At 50.1% G+C, this 22,467-nt stretch overlaps 2 protein-coding genes across 4 annotated transcripts in view; one reads left to right on the top strand and one right to left on the bottom strand.

Annotated features, from left to right (window-relative positions):
- Positions 1–235: 235 nt before the first annotated feature.
- On the bottom strand, positions 236–7,779 carry stbd1 (starch binding domain 1). The gene is made up of 2 exons (XM_039776171.1): positions 7,439–7,779; positions 236–1,474 (listed from the first exon to the last, which is right to left on the bottom strand). The coding sequence occupies exons 1-2, from the start codon at positions 7,623–7,625 to the stop codon at positions 711–713; spliced, it is 951 nt and encodes a 316-aa protein (XP_039632105.1). The 5' UTR covers positions 7,626–7,779; the 3' UTR covers positions 236–710.
- Positions 7,223–22,467, top strand: part of ift140 (intraflagellar transport 140 homolog (Chlamydomonas)) — a 116,850-nt gene continuing 101,605 nt past the window's right edge. The window contains exons 1-4 of one of the 3 annotated variants that reach the window (XM_039776167.1): positions 7,223–7,270; positions 16,188–16,345; positions 17,291–17,512; positions 21,003–21,124. In XM_039776167.1, coding sequence (XP_039632101.1) covers positions 16,199–16,345; positions 17,291–17,512; positions 21,003–21,124 — 491 coding nt within the window. In that variant the 5' untranslated portion in view covers positions 7,223–7,270; positions 16,188–16,198. Of the gene's footprint in view, positions 7,271–9,502; positions 9,816–11,023; positions 11,132–16,187; positions 16,346–17,290; positions 17,513–21,002; positions 21,125–22,467 lie in introns of those variants that run through there. The other 2 variants (XM_039776168.1, XM_039776166.1) reach the window with 2 other exon arrangements.

Below are 22,467 nucleotides of genomic sequence, written 5' to 3'. Positions count from 1 at the left end.
CGCTGCAAATGTAACCAGCACACACAGAGGGGGGGACCTCCGGCCCAACTCCGCAGTCCTTCTAAGGGGGCTGTGCCATCCAGGAAATGCCCCTTTAGAGAAAAGCGTTGACAATTTTTTTTGTATTTTAGCGTACTAGAAAGAAAATGAATGTCAAGTACAGGTCAACTAGCACACCTACTTGGGGGTCTTGTGGGCGAGTAGATGGACCTCTCAAAGAAGACAAGACAACGCGTTTGAATGAGCGTCCCATGATCAGCCACACTGGCTTTATTGAGAAGCACACCCGACAAGCCACCGCTGGACGGCACGGCACAAGAACTCTTGAGATGGCAAAACGATGGCGGGCGGGCGGGCGTTTAAGGTGGGGGGGGGCGTTCATTCAGGCCTCATTATGGTGGCGAATCACAAACTGAACCGTGAGCCTCCCACCCAAGCCCAACCCTGGGATGTCAGAGCGTCACCCAAAGCTGGAGAAGCACTGCCACAGTCAGGCTGGCACAGATGAGCAGAGCGGATTTAATAATTGAACACACAGAGGAGCAGGCGAGAGCAGCCGGGCTGTTTGCACATTTTGTGTTGTCGTGAAAAGTTTAGGAACCCAAATTTAAGGACGTGACCGTGTTGCTTAACAATCCCCCCACCCCAGCTATTGAAGAAGCCACAGTGCAGTGCAGTGCAGTGCATGCAAGTCCCGGGCGGGGGTCCGCTCAGTGGTAGCCCCACCACTTGTGCACGTAGAGGTCATCGTGGCCGGTCTCCAAACTCCTGTTGTGACATTCCTCCCAGCGCCGGATCTTCCCGTCCTCCACCACGATGAACTTCCACTCCACTTGGCCTTCCGGCAGCAGTGCCACGCAGTCGCTCCAAAAGCCGTCCTTCTCCTGCTTCAGGGGCACGTAGCTCTCCCAGTTGCCCAGTTCTTTACTGTTTCCAGTGACGGCGACCAGCTGGGATGGCAGGTGGGTGATGTAATGCACTCGGAAGGTGACTCCGACGTTCTGCTGCATGGGCGAGACGGCCGCCACTTTCTTTGCCAAGTGATCCGTCTCGGGGTCACACAAGGCCGTGGCAGTAGTGGTGGCAGCAGTGGCACTCTCTACCGCCTCCTTGTTCTCCAGGTGAGCGTCGCAGGCGTCCTGTGCCTTCAGCCACTCGTTGTCATTCATGGTGGCCTCCATTATGCTGATCTCGGTTTTCTCGCTGCCACCGTCCCAGGCGGCCTTGACCCCCGAGTTCGCGTCGGCGCTCTTCTTCCAGGCCCCGTCGCCGACTTCCTTCGACACTAAGTGGTTTGCGGTGGGCTGTATGAAACATTCGCGGTCATCGGAGCCCGCAAACACGTGGCGGACTTTAGCACTCGCCAGTACAGGCTCGGTGTTGGGGTCACTGTAGGGGTGGCGCAGCCCCTCCTGGTCCACATCCCGGCTGCACGGGCGTTCGGCGGCCTCAAATGGCTTGCTGTTATCTTCATCTGAAACACACAAGGAGCAAAATCAAATCTGAATGGCATACAAAGAAAAAAAAAAAAAAGAGGAAAACACGGTCAACTTCCGGACATTTCTGCATGCGCAAATTTTAAATAATGGCTGCCAAAGCTGACCTCTGTCATCTGCTCAGGCTCTCCTTGTGCCCACCACACCAGCAGCATTATGCACTGCTTGTCTCACTACCCCATAAATAAGGATTGCTTTTTTATTTACACTGTAAATACCACAGGGGTGGGACGGGCATCCCAACCAGAAAAGTCAATGGTACCTTACGCGGACGGGAGGCTCCGAGTAGGCAGACAGGCATCCCAACCAGGAGAGAGGAAGAAGCCAGACTATTTGGGGGATGGCTGGGGTGGATGGACGGACAGCCCACCAGAAGATGTTGCTGGGAGGATATCTTACCCCCAGTGACATGAGATGGCACTTATCAGCACCCATTTAGGAACCAGCAGGGCATGTTGGGAGATGTAGTCCGACAACACAGCCCTGCAGGGGACCATGGGTGCTACTGGGGGGTGTGCGGTCAGGAGATGCGCTCCCTAATAAATGGGACTTTCACATGACCCGGAAGTGCTTCCATCGGGTAGTAGCCCTGGCACCGGAAGAACTTCCAGGTCCATAATAAAAGGGACAGCACTCCCTTATCCGGCCGAGTCTGAGCTGGAAGGACGTGGAGCAACACTGGACTGGAGGAGGGCAGCGCGGTGGCGACAGGAACTGTGATTTGGAGAGAGAGAGAGAGAGAGAGAGAGAGAGCTGCCTGGCACAAGGGGTGGAGTCTGAAAGAGAGAGAGAAGAACTGCTGACACAAGGGGTGGAGCCTGATAGAGTGAGAGCAGCTGGCACAAGGGGTGGAGCCTAAAGAGAGAGAGAGGGAGAGAGAGATGCTGACAGAAGGGGTGGAGCCTGAAAGAGAGAGAGGGAGAAAGAGATGCTGACACAAGGGGTGGAGCCTGAAAGAGAGAGAGAGTGCTGCTGGCACAAGGGGTGGAGCCTGAGAGAGGAGAGAGAGAGTGCTGGCACAAGGGGTGGAGCCTGAGAGAGAGAGAGAGAGAACCTGCGTTTTGCTTGAGCCTTTGCCACTCAGTGGAGGATTCTGGTTAATAAAGCATCTTTTATTTGAACCCGGGACACTCACCAACAGTCCCAGTTCCATCACATTACAAATCTCTGAATTCTGCAGTTTTGCTTCAGTTTAGCTCAGCGGATGGTCAAGATTCGGAGGCAAGTCCGCCCTGCTTCAAAATGCAGACATTGGCCTCTGGTCTCCCCTTCTGTCCTCACCACCCCGTTGTGTTTACCCCCTAGAGATGACGCAGACTCCAATTGCCCCCCGATTGGCTCGCGTTTATTGAGTAGCCCTCCCCATCACGTCGTCTCATAGGAAGAGGAGTTGCGCCCCATGGCGAGTGTTCTGTTGCCTCCTAATTACGTTTCGTGCAGTTTGAATGCTGCACACCTGCACCAAAAAGGCAAATCATCTACCGGTTGCTAATTGTTTGTGATTAATCCTGTGGCTGCTAGTTTTTTTACACCAATGCATGTGTGCCCAGCGTAGACAAACCTCCAGCATCCATGCCACCTGCACTTCGGAACTGACGATCCATCTGCAGCTAAGTCTGTTCAGGCCCCCACCAGTGCTTGAATGGGGGGCCATCTAGGAAAGAGCTTGGGTTGCTGCTGGAAGAGGTTGTTAGCGTGGCCAGCAGGGGGCGCTTACCCTGTGCCCGGAGTGTGGACGCCTGTACAATGATGGAGGACACTGTGCTGTAAAAAGAGACGAGACGTAAAAACTGAGGTCCCGACACAAAAGCTGCTCGTTTTTGGTTTGGTGCAAATGGTACCCATTAATGCCGTCTTCCTTGTTATTTGTACCTCATCATTAACTGCTCCTTTCTTAATCGGGATTTACATTAACACAACACTTTTCAGAGAGAGTGGGCAGCCACTTCAAACACTACTAATGTGCAGCACCCACCAGGATGACGTGATGGCAGCCATTTTTGCGCCAGTATGCTCACCACACGTGAGCTGTTAGGTGGTGAAGGGGTGACAGACAGGGGGTGAGCAGGGGGCCAGAACGACAAGGCTGGACTTTGGGATACACCCCACTCTTTTATGAAGGATGCCCAGGTAACTTTCACGACCGCCTTGGTGCCATATTTACATCACAGTGTCCCCATCAATGCACCGAGGGCATTGGCATCCACATTCAGACCACAGGGTAAAGCACCCCCTGCTGGCCATGCCAACACCTCCTCCAGCAGCAACCCAAGCAGCTCCTGGTTGGTCTGCCATCTGAGTACTGAGGACGTTTAGCTGCAGGTGTGTGACCAGTTCTGATGGTGGGACGGCTGCTTCAGACATTAACAAAGGCTTCTATGTATCCCATACCAATTGGAATATAACAGAGACATATGCACTGCATTTGTTATCCCAACAGAAGGGGCATCACAAACATTTGTAGTAATGCATTTCATTCCTACAAGTTGGTGATGCGCCACCTGTTGGAATGACAAATGCAGTGCATTTTTTTATTGACATGAATTACCGAATACATTCCAATAGCCGGTGCACTGCTGATGTGAACACCGAGGTCTGGGGAGGGAAGCACAGCTAATCGCATCCTAAAGAATTAAAATTGGACAACAAGGCAAAAAAAGAAAGTTTCAGCCTTTTCTGTTAATGTCCGACTTGCTGCTGTACTCATTAGGATAGATTTGACTAAATCGGAAGGTTGCCGGTTCGAATCCCGTAAATGCCAATAGGGACTCTGCTCTGTTGGGCCTTTAACCTGGAATGGCTGAGCGCTTTGAGTAGTGAGAAAAGCGCAATATAAATGCAATGAATTATTAATATTATTAAATAAGCAGTACACCAGAATGTAAATGACGAGGATGACGAAGATCCTAAAATGACAAACACCAAGTTCTCCCGCAGCAGCACAGCCTCCTAAACACTCTGGTCCTGCTAATGGCACTTGACTGGGATGCGCGGGCCCTCGGCCCTCCACTGCTCGACTAAGAACCTTTTCATGCCAGGGAGGGCTCTTTGGGTGTCAAGTTGGTGCCGTGGCTTTTGGGTGACAAAACAGAAACGAGGAACGTAGAAGAGGCCACCTCACGGGATAGCAGAAGACCACAACTCGGCCTGCATGGCTGTAGGCAGCAAAGGGTCCATTCGAAAATGCAGCCCCAAGGATTACTCCACGAATCACGCGGGGGGTCGGCAGACCTGGGAGTCCAACGTATGCTCGGCTGCCCAGGTGCTTCACGCTTGTAGAGTTGAAAATGTCAATGTGTGGCAGCTCAATTCATCTCCATTTTCATGAGAAGCAGATGTGGATGATGGACCACAAATGCTGGTCAGCACTGCGGCTGAATGTCAGAAGCTGGTTAGCTCCAGGGGAGGGTTGGTGGCGCAGTGGTTAGCCCTGCTGGCTCGCAGCTCTGGGCTCTTGGCTTCATACGTTGGCACCAGATGGAGTTTTTCTTTTATGATATGGCGACTGTCATTTATTCATGCCTGCTTATGGACAGGTGGACCATGTGGTCAGGTCTTTTGGGAATCAAAAATGGTTCCCCTGTGGCATTGCTTGCTTAATCCAGAGTCGCCTACTGGTGCTGGAGCCATCCCGGCCATCACAGGGTGCAAGGCAGGAAGAATCCCTGAACAAGGCGAACAAACACACACAGACACACACAGGGGCCAACTTAGCGTCGCCAATTCACCAAACCTGCATGTCTTTGAACGATGGGAGGAAATCCACGCAGGGAGGACCCCCGACATGAACCCTGGTCTCCTTACTGTGAGGGAGCAGTGCCACCTCCGAGTTACTGTGCCCCCCTATTAGTACAGTGGGCTCAGGAATGTGCTCTGTGAGTTTATGTTTTTATTGGTCCTGGTCGGATGTACAGGCTACTTTGGGGGGATCGGGGGTCTGCTCTAAGAAATCTTGATAATGCAACACACCGTCTTCTTTCATTATGAGTCTCAAATCAAGGACGCAGGCAAACAGATTGTCATGAAAGTTTAGTGACAAATTAAAGGCTGACTCACAGTTAATACAGAGTTGGCATCACCTCTGTGTGGTTAGCCTGCCCCCACCCCCCATGTTCGTGTGCGTACCCTGCTGTACTCACATATTCCGAAGATGTGTGTGTTACGTTAGCCGACAGCTCTAAAATCAGCCCCCAGGCAGTGACTGTGGTGTATACACGAGTGCCCGACGACAGAGTAGATTAATGCCACGCTTGGGTATCGGTACCCCATAATTAATGAGCCCATCCCAGGCAGCACAGGGCACAAGGCAGGAACAAACCCCAGGCAGGGCGCCAGTCCATCGCATGGCAAACCTCCCAAAAACACACACACACACACTAGGCCAGGGTTTCCCTAATAGGTGTAAACTTGCTTAAAAAAAGCTGAAGTCACAAAGACCTCGATTAATTCCCAAAGGCGACATGAGACTCGCTTTCAACAGTCGCGCCAGGAATATCGAAAATCGCAGGTGAAAATACAAACGAGGGTCTCGCTAATTGAAGTCGACTCGGCACGTTTCACTCTGGTAGACGGCTGTCTGCTCATCATTAGTTGTGTTTAAATAAGTCAAGTTGCATCATTAGGTGCTCTACTACTGTCATTGTGATTGAAACTTAAACTCCCCCTTGTTGCCCACTTTGTTACGGTAGAACTCAGTCAGTCAGTCAGTCAGATTCCAACCCGCCACATCCTAACACAGGGGTCTGCTGGAGCCAACTAAAATTACTGAGTGGCTTTTAAAAAAAAAAAGGGGGTAAAACGGGGTGAATAAGGTTAGGACCCCCTGCACTGAGGGGCTACATTAGCGACGCCAGTTCACCCAACTGTTGGAGGAAACCCACGCAGACACGGAGAGAACATGCAAAGTGCGCGCGCGCGCGCGCGGAGGACCGCCATTCCTGATTTCTAAACTGACCCAAAATATAGAAATTGCGAAACCTGCTTGGTAAATTTAAGAACAGAAGCGGGACGGCGTGTGCCAGCCAGTGGACCACCCAAGATAAGCAGGACCTCGGGGTCGGGTAGGGGGGTTTAATGCGTGCAGTTCCTCCTTTCATCGTCCCGGAGAGGACGCGCGTGAGCGCACCCAGCTCTTAAATGGCGACCCACGGGTCGAAGCCGATTCATTGAAACTCTAAACCCCCCCCCTTTACAGTGGACACTGAAGACGGACGGATTGTCCCTTCGGATTAGCAGCAGAGCTCCATGCGCTCCAAGATCTGCATTTCAAAGCGCTGCGTTGTTTTCACCCCACCTTAGTTTCATTTTGCAAAACGTACGCAATTAAAAATCTCCCGGCTGACGACGTGGTTTGCGAAACTGCGATCTTTGCTGCCGTCGGTGTGTCTCAATAGTCCTGTGCCTTTGTTTAACATGCTGGGGGCTTCCACTACACGTCCATTTAAACCGGCCCGACTCCTATTACCGAAAATGTGCAACGGGAGACCCTCGTGGGTTCGTCAAACACAATTTATGACGAGTGCGTGGAGTGGCAGGGCGATGATGACGAGGATGACAGTAAAACAGTTGGCTTCTCCTTCCTCTTAGAGCTCGTGACAAGAGTTATTTGGTGACGGTAAACGCGTCCCCCACGAAAAAGAAAATGAGCAGATGGTGCAGAGGGGGCTCAGCAGGGCAGAACTCCTAGAAGTGCCCGGACAGGCGCAGAGAACAAGCTGAGACCCCCAAGGAAATTCAAGGCAGGGTGTGGGATGAGCAGCCGGCTGCACGCTCAGGTAGGTCCGACTAGCACAAGGAGTTGAAGTTGCCCCCCGGTAACCCATTTCACGTTCATCCCAGCTTCGAATCGCCACCTTAACCGGTAAAGCGCCTCGCTGACGGTGCATGCGCAGTGCTTTCACAGCGCTAGATCAGAGAGCTGGAAATCGATCGGGGATTCTTACCTGTTGCGTTGCCGTCTCTGAAGAAGCTCATGTCGGCCGCTGCGTCGCCCTTGGTGGCCACCGGCTCTCCATCGCAATGTCCCTGGCTTCGGTTACCGAACACGTTCTTCAGCACTATGAACAAAACCCAGGCGGTGAGCACCACGAGCGTGCCGAGAAGCAGATAAACGTCGTATCCACCGAGCATTTCGTCGGGGGTTCAGTGCGCCCGTGTTACACGCAGCGGAGAGCCACTGAGCGGACTGGCGTCACTCGGCCTTTAGCGCAGCGAGGGAGCTGCCGGAGTGAGCAGAGGGGGCGCCAGTGAGCAGGTCGAGCGAGCTTTGACGATCTTAGCCGAGTGGCGCTCCCCGGCAGAGCTGCCCAGTTAAAGCCGCACAGCCGCGGGCGCCGCTCAGCGATAGTAAACCCATCATCTCTGGGAATGGCGGAGGATCTGAAGGCGCAGCTGGCGGCCCGGCTAGGGTGGGCTCCGGTCGGGGTAGGCTCGTGTTTACTGGGGAAACGACGGCTTCTCATAAATGGATGGACGGATGGATGGATGAAAAATCCTGAAATCAGAGTAAAGACACGTGCTGTCCTTGGTCCGGACACGTTGACCACTCTTTTGACCATATATGGAAAAGTATGTGTCCAAAACTGAAGGATGGAAATTAAAAGTGCTGAGAACAACGCGAGGGGACAAAGGTGACACAAAGTGAAGTGCCTGGTGCGCTTTGCACTTGAAGGATTGAACACTTAAAACTTTGTAAGATTTCTGAAAACCTGTTTTCACTTTGGATTGAAGGACAAACATGTCAAACTTGTCCATTTAAAATGAAACCTACAGCACCATGAAGCCTGCCGAGGACATTGTGAATTATGCTCTGCTACTCAGGTGCTTCAAGCTTGTAGAGTTGAGTGTGTGAATGTGTGGATGTTCAGTCTATTTCCATTTGCACGAGAAGCAGCTTAATTGACGTCCTAGTTCTGTGGATGATGGACAACAAATGCTGGTCAGTGCTGCGGCTGAATGTCAGAAGCTGGTTAGCTCCACGGGAGGCATGGCGGCGCAGTGGTTAGCCCTGCTGGCTCACAGCTCTGGACTCTTGGCTTCATACCTTGGCCTCAGGTGCTGCCCATGTGGAGTTTTTTTTTTTGTGGTGGGTTTCCCTGCAGTGTCCAGAGACATGAATGTTAGGTGATCTGGTGACCCCCAGGTGGGCCAATATGCATGAGAGTGAGATTAGCAAACACATTTGGCATTGACTTCCATCTTGCAGCCCCTGCTGTAGTTGTAGTCATTGACTTTCTTCACCTCCTGGATACCTGGGTGAGAAGATGGACGGATGGATGTCTTGTTGTTGTGGGAGAAGAATGGCAGCCTGTCCCTGAGTGTTTGTCACCCTCAGGCAGGACTGGGTTAGCTGCCATCCTCTTAGGATTCCTTGCAAGTTCAGACAATGAACGGCTTGAAGTTTTGCCCCTTTAATGAACTTTCATGTGCAGAGTGCGTTAATTGTGCTTGGCCGCTTAGATAATGAGAAGCACCTGTGGACTGGAAAGTTGCAAATGTGACCCCAATCTACAAGAAGGGAGACCAAGTGGAGCCTGGTAATTGGAGATCAATATGTCTATAAAGTGCAAAATTATAGAAGGAATAATTTATAAGTAAGTTAAAGTTTCTGTCTGGGCATCGCTTGTGTAACGCCCCGCCGATTTATGTGAAGTTTGGTAAGTACACCCACTCAGCCAATGGAACACCCGCCCACCTGCTAATCCAGCCAATCATCTAATCAGCCAATCACGTGGCAGCACTGCAGTGCATCAGACCCTGCAGATACAGGTCAGGCGCTTCAGTTCATGTTAACGTCAAGCACCAGAATGGGGAGAAAGATGTGAGATCAGTAATCCGAAGCGTGGCATGGGTGTTGGTGCCAGACGGACTGCTGGGATTTTGACACACACACACACACACACACACCACAGTCTTAGGAGGTTACTCAGAATGGTGTGGAAAAAAACAAAATAACATCCAGTGAGCGGCTGTTGTGCAGACTAAAGTGCTTTGATGAAGATAAGAGATGTCACAGATGAATGGCCAGACTGGTCTGTCAGGCTATGGTCACTCAGATGACCACTCAGCACCACCGTGGTGAGTTGAAAAGCAGCTAAGAACGCACAATACGTCCACCCTTGAGGCTCATGAGCTACAAGAGCAGAAGTCCACATCGGGTCCCACTCCTGTGAGGCTACAGTGGGCACAGGGTCACCAAAACTGAACAGATGAAGACTGCAAAAAATGTCACCTGGCCCGATGAATGAGAAAAGCCAACCTGACTCCATGCAGCCAACTCACCTTGTGTCAACAGTCCCGGCTGACGCTGGCGCTGTTATGGTGTGTGGGATGTTTCTCATGGCACATTTTGGGCCCATTAATTCCAAATAATCATTTCTTGAAGGCCACCACCTGTTGGAGTGTTGGTGGCTGGTCACGTGCATCCCTTCATGGCCACTCTTTAGTCATCTGTCTAATGGCAACTTCCAGCAGAATAATCCACCAAACGAGTGTCTCCAACATCTTGTAGAATCCATGCCACGTCGAACTGAGAGCAAAAGGAGGTCCTACCACATATTAGTCGAGTTGACCAGTGTCATGTTTGGGCTGTCCCAGTTAGCACAGGGCACAAGGTAGAAAAAAAAAAAACCCTGGGCAGGGTGCCAGTTACACACACACTCAGTACACAGCGTTGCCCGTTCACCTGACCTGCGTGTCTTTGGACTGTGGGAGGAATCCCACGCAGAACACCGGGAGCACATGTAGACTCCATGCAGGGCAGACTCGGGACGTGAACCCCAGTCAGGGGGCCGTCTTACCAGCATCGTAGGCCCCCAGGCAAACTTTTGATAGCAAACCAAAAACATACATAGGCATCAGAAACAGCGTGGGACCCTACGCTCCTGGGGCACCCAGCCAGTGCCCATTGTGCCAATACGTTAAGATGGCCCTGACCTCGGTCTCCTTACTCCAAGGCAGCAGCATTAGTAGAGCGGTCCAAAGAATTTGCTCAGATAGAGTATGTTCGTCTTGGCCCCGTTGTTTTTATGAGGGGCTTGGTTGGAGATGGATGTTTTAAGAAATCTTGCTGTACCAGTAATTGTTCACATCGTTTTCTTACATGTTGAGTCCCAAATCAAGGATGCATATAAACAGACTGTAATAAAAGTTTAGTGATAAGTTAAAGCAGACTGCCGTAGAACGCAGCGTATGCATCACCTCCGTGAAGTCAGCATGTTCTCCTCGAGTCCGTGTGCACACGCATCCCAGAGATGTGTGTGTGTTATGTTGGCTAGCAGATCTAATCGAGCCCCCCAGCACTGACGACAGATTGGCACCCCGTCCGAAGTCGATTCCCACCACGTTCTCAGTGCTAAAAGAACGGGCACCGGTACCCGGTGAGCCATAGTAGAGAATTAAATAATAAATGAGTGAATCGTGTCCTACCATAAACGCATCTTCGGCTCCTGTCGTGTCTCTCCGCTTTCTCAGCGCGCGTGCGTCGCCTCTGCTTCGGTAATTTCCGTCAAACCCCGCCACTAAGCCCGGAAGTGAGCCGCTCGGTTGTCTGGGTAACGCGAGGCGACGCCGCTGGTGCGGACAGAGACAACTTGCTTGTGGGCCGCTCCCTTCGCTTTTTTGCTTGAGCAGAAAAGGTAAGTCGTTTCTGTAGTAAGAGTGCATAAGAGGGTTAAAAAAAATTAATATTAACAATGGGAGGAACGGCGGGCTTGGTGTAGAGGCCGCACAGCAGCGGCCTGGAGTGATTTGATCGATGTGCTGCTGGAGCTCAGCGTGGCTCTTGGCATTTGGAAGCCACGGTGCACCAGATTGACAGTCCCTAATTTATGGCTCGTGTATCGGGGTTTGTAAGGACTTCGTGGTTTACGATGAGGCATCTCTGTAGAAACGAACGCGGTGGATTTTTGCTTCAGAGGACCGCTCTTTAATATCATCTGCTCCCCCAAACAGACACTCGTTTGGTTTGAAAGGTGTCTTCTAATTTCACAGGTGAACGCAGCCTCCAAAGTGACGGCTGATCGTGTCATTCTGGTCTTTTTAACGTACAACGACTGACGAGCCGGTCGCCGGTTTTGTAGTTTGCTGGACGCGATGTCAATGCCACGCGTATTGCTTTGTAACTGAAGTCAGTGGCAGTCTGATGGTCCGCGTTGTTTTATGGACGACAGGGTTTGAAATATTCGAGAAATGAATGACCAGGCGGCTTGAGTCCATCTGTAACCCTGAGCAGGTTTCCAAAGATGTCTGTTAACCATAATAATCCTCCTCCTCTTACACATTGATCTAACCACAAAATATTCCTGGGTGTGTTTTGAAGACTCCTTAATAATCATAATCATAATGATAATAATAATAATAATTCTGTACATTTATATTGTGCTTTTCTCACTACTCGGAGCGGTACTCGTGTGTTATAACCCCGCCGCTCAACACTAAAGACCCTCTTGATGTTATACTTAACGACATTAGAAACTTCACAACAGAAGTAATGTTTCAAAAGTAATTAAAAATCCAATTTGAGTTATTCTTGTTTTGTGAATAACGATATGCTGGAGATTTTGTCTTGCCTGTGCCTGTGCTGGGGTTATAACACATGAGGACCCTCAAAGCGCTTCAGGGAGTGGGGAGCCACTTCAGCCACCACTCATTTGTGCAGCACCCATTTCTGCGCCAGTCTGCTCGCCACACATTGGCAGTTAGGTGGTGAGAGGGGGAGCCAATTAGAGACAGGAGATGATTAGTGGGTGATTTAGCCAGGACGCCAGGAAGGGCATCCGGTGTAAAATTTTGCCATCTCCAATATCCATCCATTATCCAACCCGCTATATCCTAACTACAGGGTCACGTGGGTTTGCTGGAGCCAATCCCAGCTAACCCAGTGTGCAAGGCAGGAAACAAATCCTGGGCAGGGCACACGCGCACACACCAAGCACACACTAAGGACAATTTAGAATCGCCAAGCCACCTAACCTGCACGTCTTTGGACTGTGGGAGGAAACCCACGCAGACACGGTGAGAACATGCAGACTCCACGCAGGGAGGACCCGGGAAGCGAACCCAGACGGGTCTCCTAACTGCGAGGCAGCAGCGCTACACACTGCGCCACCGTGCCGCCCCCAAATCAATATGCGGAGAACAATACAAATTTCAATACCAGATCAGTCGAGCCCCAGGTTAACAACGACCGCCACCAGTACTGTTAGCCAACAGGGTGCTGGCAGAAATTGGGCTATTGTTGGCCGGAGAGGGGGGAGACGTGTCCAGGGGCAGGAGGAGAGGAGGAAAGTAAAGAGAGTGGAAGTGAGGGTAGGAACTTTGAATGTTGGCAGTATGACTGGTAAGGGGAGAGAGTTAGCCGATATGATGGAGAGACGGAAGGTTGATATATTGTGTGTGAAGAACTAAATGGAAGGCGAGTAAGGCCAGGTGGATCAGAGGGGGATTCAAATTGTTCTCTCATGGTGTGGATGGGAGGAGAAATGGAGAAGGAGTTATTCTGAAGGAACAGCACGTCAAGAGTGTTCTGGAGGTGAAAAAGAGCGTCAGGCAGAGTGATGATGATGAAGATGGACACTGCAGATGTGATGATGAATGTTGTTAGTGCATATGCCCCGCAAGTTGGGTGTGCAGTGGAGGAGAAAGAAGATTTTTGGAGTGAGTTGGATGAAGTTATGAACAGCGTACCCAAGGGACAGAAAGTGGTGATTGATGTGGATTTCAATGGACATGTTGGTGAAGGGACCAGAGGAGATGAGGAGGTGATGGGTAGGTATGGTGTCAAGGAGAGGAATGAAGAAGGTCAGAGGATAGTGGATTTTGCCAAAAGGATGGACATGGCTGTGGTGAATAAGAAGAGGTAGGAACACAGGGTGACGTACAAGAGTGGAGGAAGATGCACACAGGTAGTTGACATCCTGTGCAGAAGAGTCGATCTGAAGGAGACTGAAGACTGCAAAGTGGCGGCTGGGGAAAGTGTAGTTAAGCAGCATAGGATGGTGGTCTGTAGGATGACGTTGGAGATCAAGAAGAGGAAGAGAGTGAGGGCAGAGCCAAGGATCAAATGGTGGAAGTTGAAAAAGAAGACTGCAAGGTTGAGTTTAGGGAGGAGGTGAGGCGGGCACTGGGTGGCACTGAAGAGTCACAAGACAGCTGGGCAACTACAGCAGATGTAGTAAGGGTGACAGCAAGAAGGGGACTTGGCGTGACATCTGGAAAGAGGAAGGAGAAAAAGGAAACCTGGTGGTGGAATGAAGAAATACAGGAGAGTATACAGAGGAAGAGGATGGCAAAGAAGAAGTGGGATAGTCGGAGAGATGCAGAAAGTAGAGAAGAGTACAAGGAGATAAGGCACAAGGTGAAGAGAGAGGTGGTGAAGGAAAAAGAAAAGGCGTATGAGAGGCTGGACACTAAGGAGGGAGAAAAGGACCGGTGGGCTACAGAGGGGGGCCGAGCTGAGAAAGATGAGGAACGGGTTAGGGTGATAAAGGATAAAGATGGAAACGTACTCACAAGTGAGGAAGAGTGTGTTGAGCAGATGGAAGGAGTACTTTGAGAGGCTGATGAATGAAGAGAACAAGAGAGAGGAAAGAGGTTGGATGATGTGGAGATAGTGAATCAGGAAGTGCAACGGATTAGCAAGGAGGAAGTAAGGACAGCTATGAAGAGGATGAAGAATGGAAAGGCTGTTGGTCCAGATGACATACCTGTGGAAGCATGGAGGTGTTTAGGAGAGATGGCAGTGGAGTTTTAAACAGGATTGTTTAATGGAATCTTGGAAAGTGAGAGGATGATGAGGAGTGGAGAAGAAGTGTACTGGTGCGATATTTAAGAATAAGGGGATGTGCAGGACTGCAGTAACTACAGGGGGATAAAACTGATGAGCCACAGCATGAAGTTATGAGAAAGAGTAGTGGAAGGTCAGTTAAGAAGTGAGGTGATGATTAGTGAGCAGCAGGATGGTGTCATGTCAGGAGAGAGCACCACAGATGTGATGTTTGCTCTGAGGGTGTTGATGGAGAAGGTCAGAAGGAGTTGCATTGTGTCTTTGTGGGCCTGGAAAAAGAATATGACAGGGTGACTGAGAGGAGTTGTGGTATTGTATGAGAAAGTCGGGAGTGGCAGAGAAGTACGTGAGAGTGGCACAGGATATGAACGAGGGGAGTGTGACAGTGGGGGGGTCTGCAGTAGGAGTGACGGAGGTGGGATTACATCAGGGATCGGCGCTGAGCCCTTTCTTATTTATAATGGTGATGGACAGGTTGACAGACGAGATTAGACAGGAGACCCCGTGGACTGTGATGTTTGCTGATGACATTGTGATCTACAGGTTGAGGAGACCCTGGAGAGGTGGAGATATGAGAGGAGAGGAATGAAGGTCAGTAGGACCACCAGGACAGAATACAAGTGTGTGAATGAGAGGGAGGTCAGTGGAATAGTGAGGATGAGGGAGTAGAGCTGGTGAAGGTGGAGGAGTTGAAATACTTGGGATCAACAGTACAGAGGAATGGGGATTGTGGAAGAGAAGTGAAGAAGAGAGTGCAGGCAGGGTGGAGAAGAGTGTCAGGAGTGATTTGTGACAGACGGGTATCAGCGAGAGTGACAGGGAAGGCCTACAGGACGGTAGTGAGACCAGCTGTGTTATATGGGTTGGTGACGGTGGCACAGGAGACACAGCTGGAGGTGGCAGAGTTAAAGATGCTAAGATCTGCATTGGGGGTGACGAGGAAGGACAGGATTAGAAATGAGGACATTAGAGGGTCAGCTCAGGTGGGACGGTTGGGAGACAAAGTCAGAGAAATTTGAAATCATATTCTTCCTTCAAATGTGAACTTAAAACACATCTGTTTAAAATGGCTTTGTCTTTATGATTACAGTGGTTATGTTTGGTTTGAAATATTTTCTGATGTTTTTAGTTGTTTAGAATTGTCTTTTATTTATTTATTCTTTGTTCGGCGTCCTTGAGTTTTCAGAAAGGCGCCTTGTAAAAAGAAAATGTATTATTCTTATTATTATTAGAGGCGAGATTGCGTTGGTTTGGACTGTGCAGAGGAGAGATGAGGGGTCAATTGGGAGAAGGGTGCTAAGGATGGAGCTGATGAGTAAGGAGAGAAGAGGAAGGTCTAAGAGAAGGTTTATGGATGCGGTGAGAGAGGACATGCAGGTGATGGGGGTGACAGAGCGAGATGACGAGGACAGGACGATATGGAAGAAGATGATCCGCTGTGGTGACCCCTAACAGGAGCAGAAGAAGATCGGGATGTGTTCTGCTCTTAATGATAGAGAGTCAGAATCTCAGGTTTATGTCTCATCCGAAACATGGCGCTATTTTTGCAGCACAGTGTCCCCGTCACTTCACTGGGGGCATTGGGATCCACACACAGAGTGCGGGGTGAGTGCCCCCTGCTGGCCTCACCAATGCCCCTTCCAGCAGCAGCAGCAGCAGCCCAGGCTTTTCCTAGAAGTGCTGGCCGGGCCTGAATGGGTTTAACTTCAGGTGGGTGACCTCTTCTTAAGTGCAGGTGGCATGGCTGCCGACTCCTTATCAGACTCCACGTGTGCCCCAGTTTCTGTTGGTGGCAGGTCCTCCCCAGTGGCTGAAGGTTGGAGTGTCCATATGTATGAACTACCTGCTTGCTTATTTCACTCTTTTTTTCCATTAAATGAACTTCTCTTCTTGTTTTAACGTTGCAGTGATTCTGAACATGGCGGTGTACTTCGATCACCGCATTGAATCTCCAGACTCCGCGGGGTCTCCCATTCAGATCGCCTGGCACTCCACTTACCCGGTGCTTGCTGTCTCATCTGTTAATCCTGGCAGTGGCGGCAGCGTAGATCTGTACCTGCAACAGGTAAGATAAATTACAAGAAGAGGCAGCCGGCCATAACAAGTTATCCACAAGACTAAGTGGCCTTGACGTCAATGGCACAGTTCTCTCTGCGTTCTTTGGTGGAGTTTTCCTTGTGTTCAGAATTCCTTTTTTCTATAAGGAAAACGTTGAAACTTGGAAGCTGATGTCCTCATTTATTCTCGGTTGTAATTATTTTATTTGCTGGTGTGGGCAAACAGTAATTTTTCCTCACTGGCGGCCCTTCTGGGCTGTGGGTGGAGAAAGAGTCAAGGTGGTTGGCAGTCGTGCCCCCTGGTGTCCTGGAGTGGTAGCACTCACCTTTGATGAGACGGGAGGGTGACCCCCGACACACGTGTGGCCCATCATAAATCAAAGTATCAGAAATTAACAAAAGGAGACATTGAACACAAATGGGAACCCCAGCCAGCATTTGTAACAATTCTGACCAATGCAGACCCTCCAGCTGTGAGACAGACGGACTAACTACCCGCTGTCCTGTCACATCCATCCATTATCCAACCCGCTATATCCTAACTACAGGGTCACGGGGGGTCTGCTGGAGCCAATCCAAGCCAACACAGGGCACAAGGCAGGAACAAATCCCAGGCAGGGCGCCAGCCCACCACAGGGCACACACACTAGGGGCATTTTAGGATTGCCAATGCACCTGACCTGCATGTCTTTGGACTGTGAAAGGGAGCCCACGCAGACACGGGGAGAACATGCCAACTCCACGCAGGGAGGACCCGGGAAGCGAACCCAGACGGGTCTCCTAACTGTGAGGCAGCAGTGCTACCCACTGTGCCACCGTGCCGCCCGCAATTAAACTTAAATTCCATATTTAATCCTGGGGCAGAAATGGGAAAGATTTTTACTGAAGGCTTGAAATGCTTCTGTTAGTTACCATGGCGTGTCTTTTTAATAAACTACTTTGCTGTCTGTTAGGGTGAGCATGTTGACCACGGGCATATCGAGCGACCTTTTCAGCCTTCGTTACTGCGCTGGCATCCAAGCAGACAGACTTTGGCAGTGGGCTGGGAAACGGGCGAAGTGCTGCTGCACAGCCTGCCAAACGGTGACGTCTCCACGCTGGCCGGCGTCCACAGATCTTGTATCACCGTACTGGAGTGGAGCAGCAATGGAGGCTACCTGGTTTCTGGGGACAAGGTGTGTAATTCATTTTACAAATCGGTCACTCTGGACACCAATCTGCTGTAAGGTGCATTGTACATTTACAGTATATTGTTGTGTATTTTTTTTTTTTTATTTTGTGTTTATACTGGCTGAGTATCTCTAATCCAAAATGTCAGGGACCAGAAATATTTCAGACATTTAAAAATTTTGGAATGTTTACATATAAACTGCTCAAGAAATCAAAGGACCACTCAGGTCTCCATGGGAAAAAAACCTCCTGCTGGCTCTCTACTGCTATGGACTGAGATGGTGATGTGTGAGGAACGAAAGGATGGCAATGAAGACGATCAACCGACAGAGAGACCCCCAAACATCAAAGGGAAAAATGATGGGGCGAGTAGGCGAGTCTGTTTGGCCAAAATGTCATAGCAGCAACTCCAAGTGGTACTCGGTATTCTGTATGCCCCCCAAAAGAGGCCTGAAAACGTCCTAATGAGACGACAGATGGTGTCCTAGGAGATCTCCACCCAGATCTGGACCAGGGCATCATTGAGCTCCTGGACAGGCTGAGGTGTCAGATGGACCCAAACATAATGTAGGTGTTCTATTGGATTGAGGTCAGGCGAGTGAGTGTATCGATTCCTTCATCCTCTCGCCACATGAGGCCGCCATTTTCGTGCACCAGGAGGAACCAGCATAGGTTCTGACAATGATTCCAAGGATTTCATCCTGATACCTAATGGCAGTCCTGCGGTGCCATTGCCCAGCCAGTAGAGGTCTGTGTGTCACTCCATGGATGTGCCTCCCCAGACTGGCCATCACTGACCCCCCCACCAAACCAGTCATGCTGAACGATGTTACAGGCAGCTTAATGTTCTCCACGGCTTCTCCAGACCCTTTCACGTCTGTCACGTGTGTTCAGGGTGAACCTGCTGTCATCTGTGAAAAGCACAGGGCGCCTGCCAGTGGTGGACCTGCCAATTCTGGTATTCTATGGCAAATGCCAATCGAGCTCCACGGTGCCCATTAGAGAACATCTGCCCTCAGGCCACCCTCATTAAAGTCTCTTTCTGATTGTTTGCTCAGAGACATTCACACCAGTGGCCTGCCTGCCTGCCTGCCTGCTGGAGGTCATTTTGTGGGCTGTGCCAGTGCTCATCCTGTTCCTCCTTGCACATACTGGTGGGTCCTGCTGATGGGTTAACGACCTTCTACGAGGGGCCCTGTCCAGCTCTCCTAGAGGAACTGCCTGCCTGTCTCCTGGAATCTCCTCCATGCCATCGAGACTGTGCTGGGAGACACGGCAGACCTTCTGGTAATGGGAGGCACGTATTGCTGTGCCATCCTGGAGAAGTTGGACTACCTGTGCCAGCTCTGTAGGGTCTAGGTACTGCCCACCTCATGCTACCTGTAGTGACACTGACCGTAGCCAAATCGAAAACGAGTGACAAAACAGACGAGGAGGGGAAAACTGTCAGTGGCCTCCCTCCATCTATTAAGCCATTCATTCCTGTTTTGGGGGGTCGTCTCATTGTTAAAGTGCACCAAAGCAGCTGAAACTGATGAACAAGCCCCTCTGCTACTTCACTGAGCAGATCAACAGCCCACAAGTGCTATACTCTCTTTAAATAGGGGTCTTTTTGTTTTTTTGAGCAGTATACATGATGAGACATCTTGGGGCCTCCCTTCATCAACTCTGTAAATGCAGCCAAACCAGCTAAGTGAGTAACACGTGCCTGTGAAGTGAATTAGTCCACGCCATTGATATATAACGGGCGTTAGCATGACAAATACTTTACACCTCAAACGTCACACTCTATTTTTGTTCCCCGTTAAGGGGGTCACCGCTGCGTATTTGCGCTCGAGTTTTTTTTTTTTTTGTTTGTCGCCAGTTTAAATGGGCTAGCTGGTGTCACTTCTCAGGCCACTGGCCGACAGGTCAGGAATATCTCGGCCAAACTTCACCTCATCATACCTGCTGTATTAGAAGCCATCAGCTGACCAGCGAGGCACTACATCTAGCTGATGTATGATACGGGTGTGCATAATTAAAACATTATATGCTTTGCTTTTCCCAACATAAAAAGGTAATTTGCAGAAGTGTCCGGTTTTCCTAATGAAATCGGAGCCCTTGATGGCACTCGTAAGTGTAGTCAGGGCACCGAGCGAGAATGAAGCTGCTTTTGTGAACTGTAAGCAGTGACATTCCATTAAGACACAAGTCATCTGCGATGTCCTGACACACGTCTTGACTCTGTGCCCTGGGTCACCCTGCGATTTGTTTATTTTGAGGCAAACTAGCTCAGGCAGACGTGAGGGTGGCAGGCTTGATGGTGAGGTAACTGGCTGAACCCTCAGAGTATCATGTGGCCTTCACTACTCATTATAGCAGCAATCCTGTTATTACATGTGCCAGGTGACAGTGGCTACCCGGTCAAATGCTGGCACCTTAGCAGGAGGCACTACAGTCGATGTTTGATCTACGCTGCCCAACTAAGCACCCACAAAGCAGATTTAACGGTGCCACGCAGCACTTTTGAACTGCCATGCTGGTGTTCTCACCTCGCTTCAGGAGGGATGAAGCTCGTAGACTGGGTTTTCATGCTGCACAGGGTACCCACTGATCGTGCGTCATTTCCTTGCATCATTTAAGGCTTTGAATGACCCCCGGGTGGAGTGGTGGCTCTGAGGGTAGGGATCTGCACTGGTAGTCAGAGGGTTGCCAGTTCCAATTCCATAAACGTCAAAAGTGACTCTACTTCGTTGGGCCCCTGAGCAGTGCCCTTAACCTGCCATTGCTCCGTCCTGCCGGCAGCCAGCCCTGCATGTACAGTTGGCCCTCCATCCTGCAGGGAAAGGACCTGGGGGTTGGTGGCTGAACTGGCACTCCAGTCACCATAAAAACACCTCCCAGCGTTCCATTCCATCTGAACTGGCGTCGTGCTGAGGGGTCACCCATTGTATGGCTGCACTGGGGTCCTAATCTGGGATCCTGAGGGGGCTCCTAACCTCTCGCTCTCTGGAAGAGACCCACTAGATCACCTATCGTATGTCATTGCCTTGTGGCACTCTAAGCTTCATGGGGGGCTTCCCCAGCTCTGAAGGAACAAATCCGTTCTGGACCTGCACATTTGTTTGTTGCGCTCATCCACGTATTTTTATGCTGAAATCCAAGTAACGTTTTTATAAAGGAGAGCGCTGGTGTTGAATTTTCCACTTGTGGCGTCATGTCAGCGCTCAGAAAGTTTTGGATTCTGGAGCATTTCGGATTACGGATACTCGGCCTGTCTGTATTTATTTTTTCTTTCTACTCCTGGGTGTTGAGCTGCCAGCAGCCATTCACAGAAACTCCAAGTTCTCTCTTGTTTTTCCATTTGTATATTGAATTTATTTCACTAGTTTCTCCCTAATCCTAATGTCCACGATGTTTGGTATAGCACTTTCATTTTCTTTAATAACCAACAAATTGATGTCCCTTTCAGTAAATCCTGTCATTCTTTTGTTCTGTCTGTCTTTCTGCCAGATGGGCGTCTTGGTGGTTTGGAAGGTGGATTCTCGCGGGCGGATTCAGGAAGCTCCAGTTGTTAAACACGACTACAAAATGCATTTGACACACTGCGTCATCCGACCTGTGCTGCCTGGAGAGTAAGTACTGACCTGAGGAGCTCCAAGGGTCCCGGGACTGAGAGGGGGGGCATTTTACCTTAATGGTGAGAAGGGGGGACACAACTAACAATGAAAGTGGACGAGGCAAGAAAATGAAACACGGCATCTTGATACTTCAAAAATTAACTGCGTGAAATGTCCATTAGCCCCCCACCAGCCCGTTAGGAGGAAGTGGTGAAGTGATGGCCTGAGCTCATCCATCTGCTTTCAAGGAACACAACCTGCTGAGGTGAGGCTGCTAAATCCTCAGGCGCTCGACCTCCTTTATGCTGGCCTTCATCTCCACAAGTGTTTGCTTGACTTGTTCGTATCAAAGTAATAATAATAAATAATAATACATTTTATTTATATAGCGCCTTTCCCAGGCTCAAGGCACTTACAGAATATAAGAAAGAACGGCAGGGTATACAGTATATAGCATTGTAATAAACCAGATAAATAAATAAAGAAGATTAGGACAGTAAATTCAGAGAAACTCCTAACAGACAACATAATTGATGGTCAGCACACACACACACACACAGGTGACATGAGCATCTTGACATGGAGGTAAACTGAGAGAAGGTAATAAAGTCAGGTAGAGCTAAACGCCTTCCTGAACAGATGAGTTTTAAAAGAATTCATGGAGTCGGCTGACTGGATTCATTTCGGTAGGTCATTCCAGAGTCCGGGCACTCGCCATACAGCTGAAGGCCCTGCTGTCACACATGGAGTGTAGATTAGTGGGGGGCACAACAAGAGGACCTTAGTGGGTGGACGGGCACATAGTGATGAGAAGGTCACCGAGGTCGTCTAAGGCTTTGTAGGTTATTAGTAGGATTTTATATTCAATTCTGTAAGACATGGGGAGCAGTGAAGACGGGGCAGGATGGGTGTGATGTGCTCGCTGCTGCTGGTTTGAGTCTCTTGCAGCCGAGTTTTGAATAAGCTGGAGCTGTGATGTAAGATTAGAAGTGAGTAATGTGAGGTCTGGGCTCAAACTTGGCCAGGTGAAGAGTGGCATGGAATCGATGCTTTACTGGTACAGGATGAAATTTAGTGAATCCTCCAATCTCTGCAGATTCCAATCCCATGGATTCGCTTATCCGCTATTCTGAAAGTGTAACCCGTTTCGAGACTCGCGGTCTAATCGCTCCTATTCATGGAGAATGAGGACGGATGCAGATTTCGTACACGTTCTACGCTTGACACGTTTTGATGCCAGTCACCCACACACAGCCTGATGTTGCCCCTGTGACGATGCTGGTCCCCTACAGACTCCCTCTTCCCACATGGGAGTCTGCTGAACCCACACCGTCGATAGTTATGACCGAGATGAGCTG

The sequence above is a fragment of the Polypterus senegalus genome, chromosome 13 (assembly GCF_016835505.1).
Source record: "Polypterus senegalus isolate Bchr_013 chromosome 13, ASM1683550v1, whole genome shotgun sequence".
Taxonomy (NCBI): domain Eukaryota; kingdom Metazoa; phylum Chordata; class Cladistia; order Polypteriformes; family Polypteridae; genus Polypterus; species Polypterus senegalus.
Note: the sequence above shows the minus strand (reverse complement) of the source record. Positions and strands in the feature narration are given on the sequence as shown.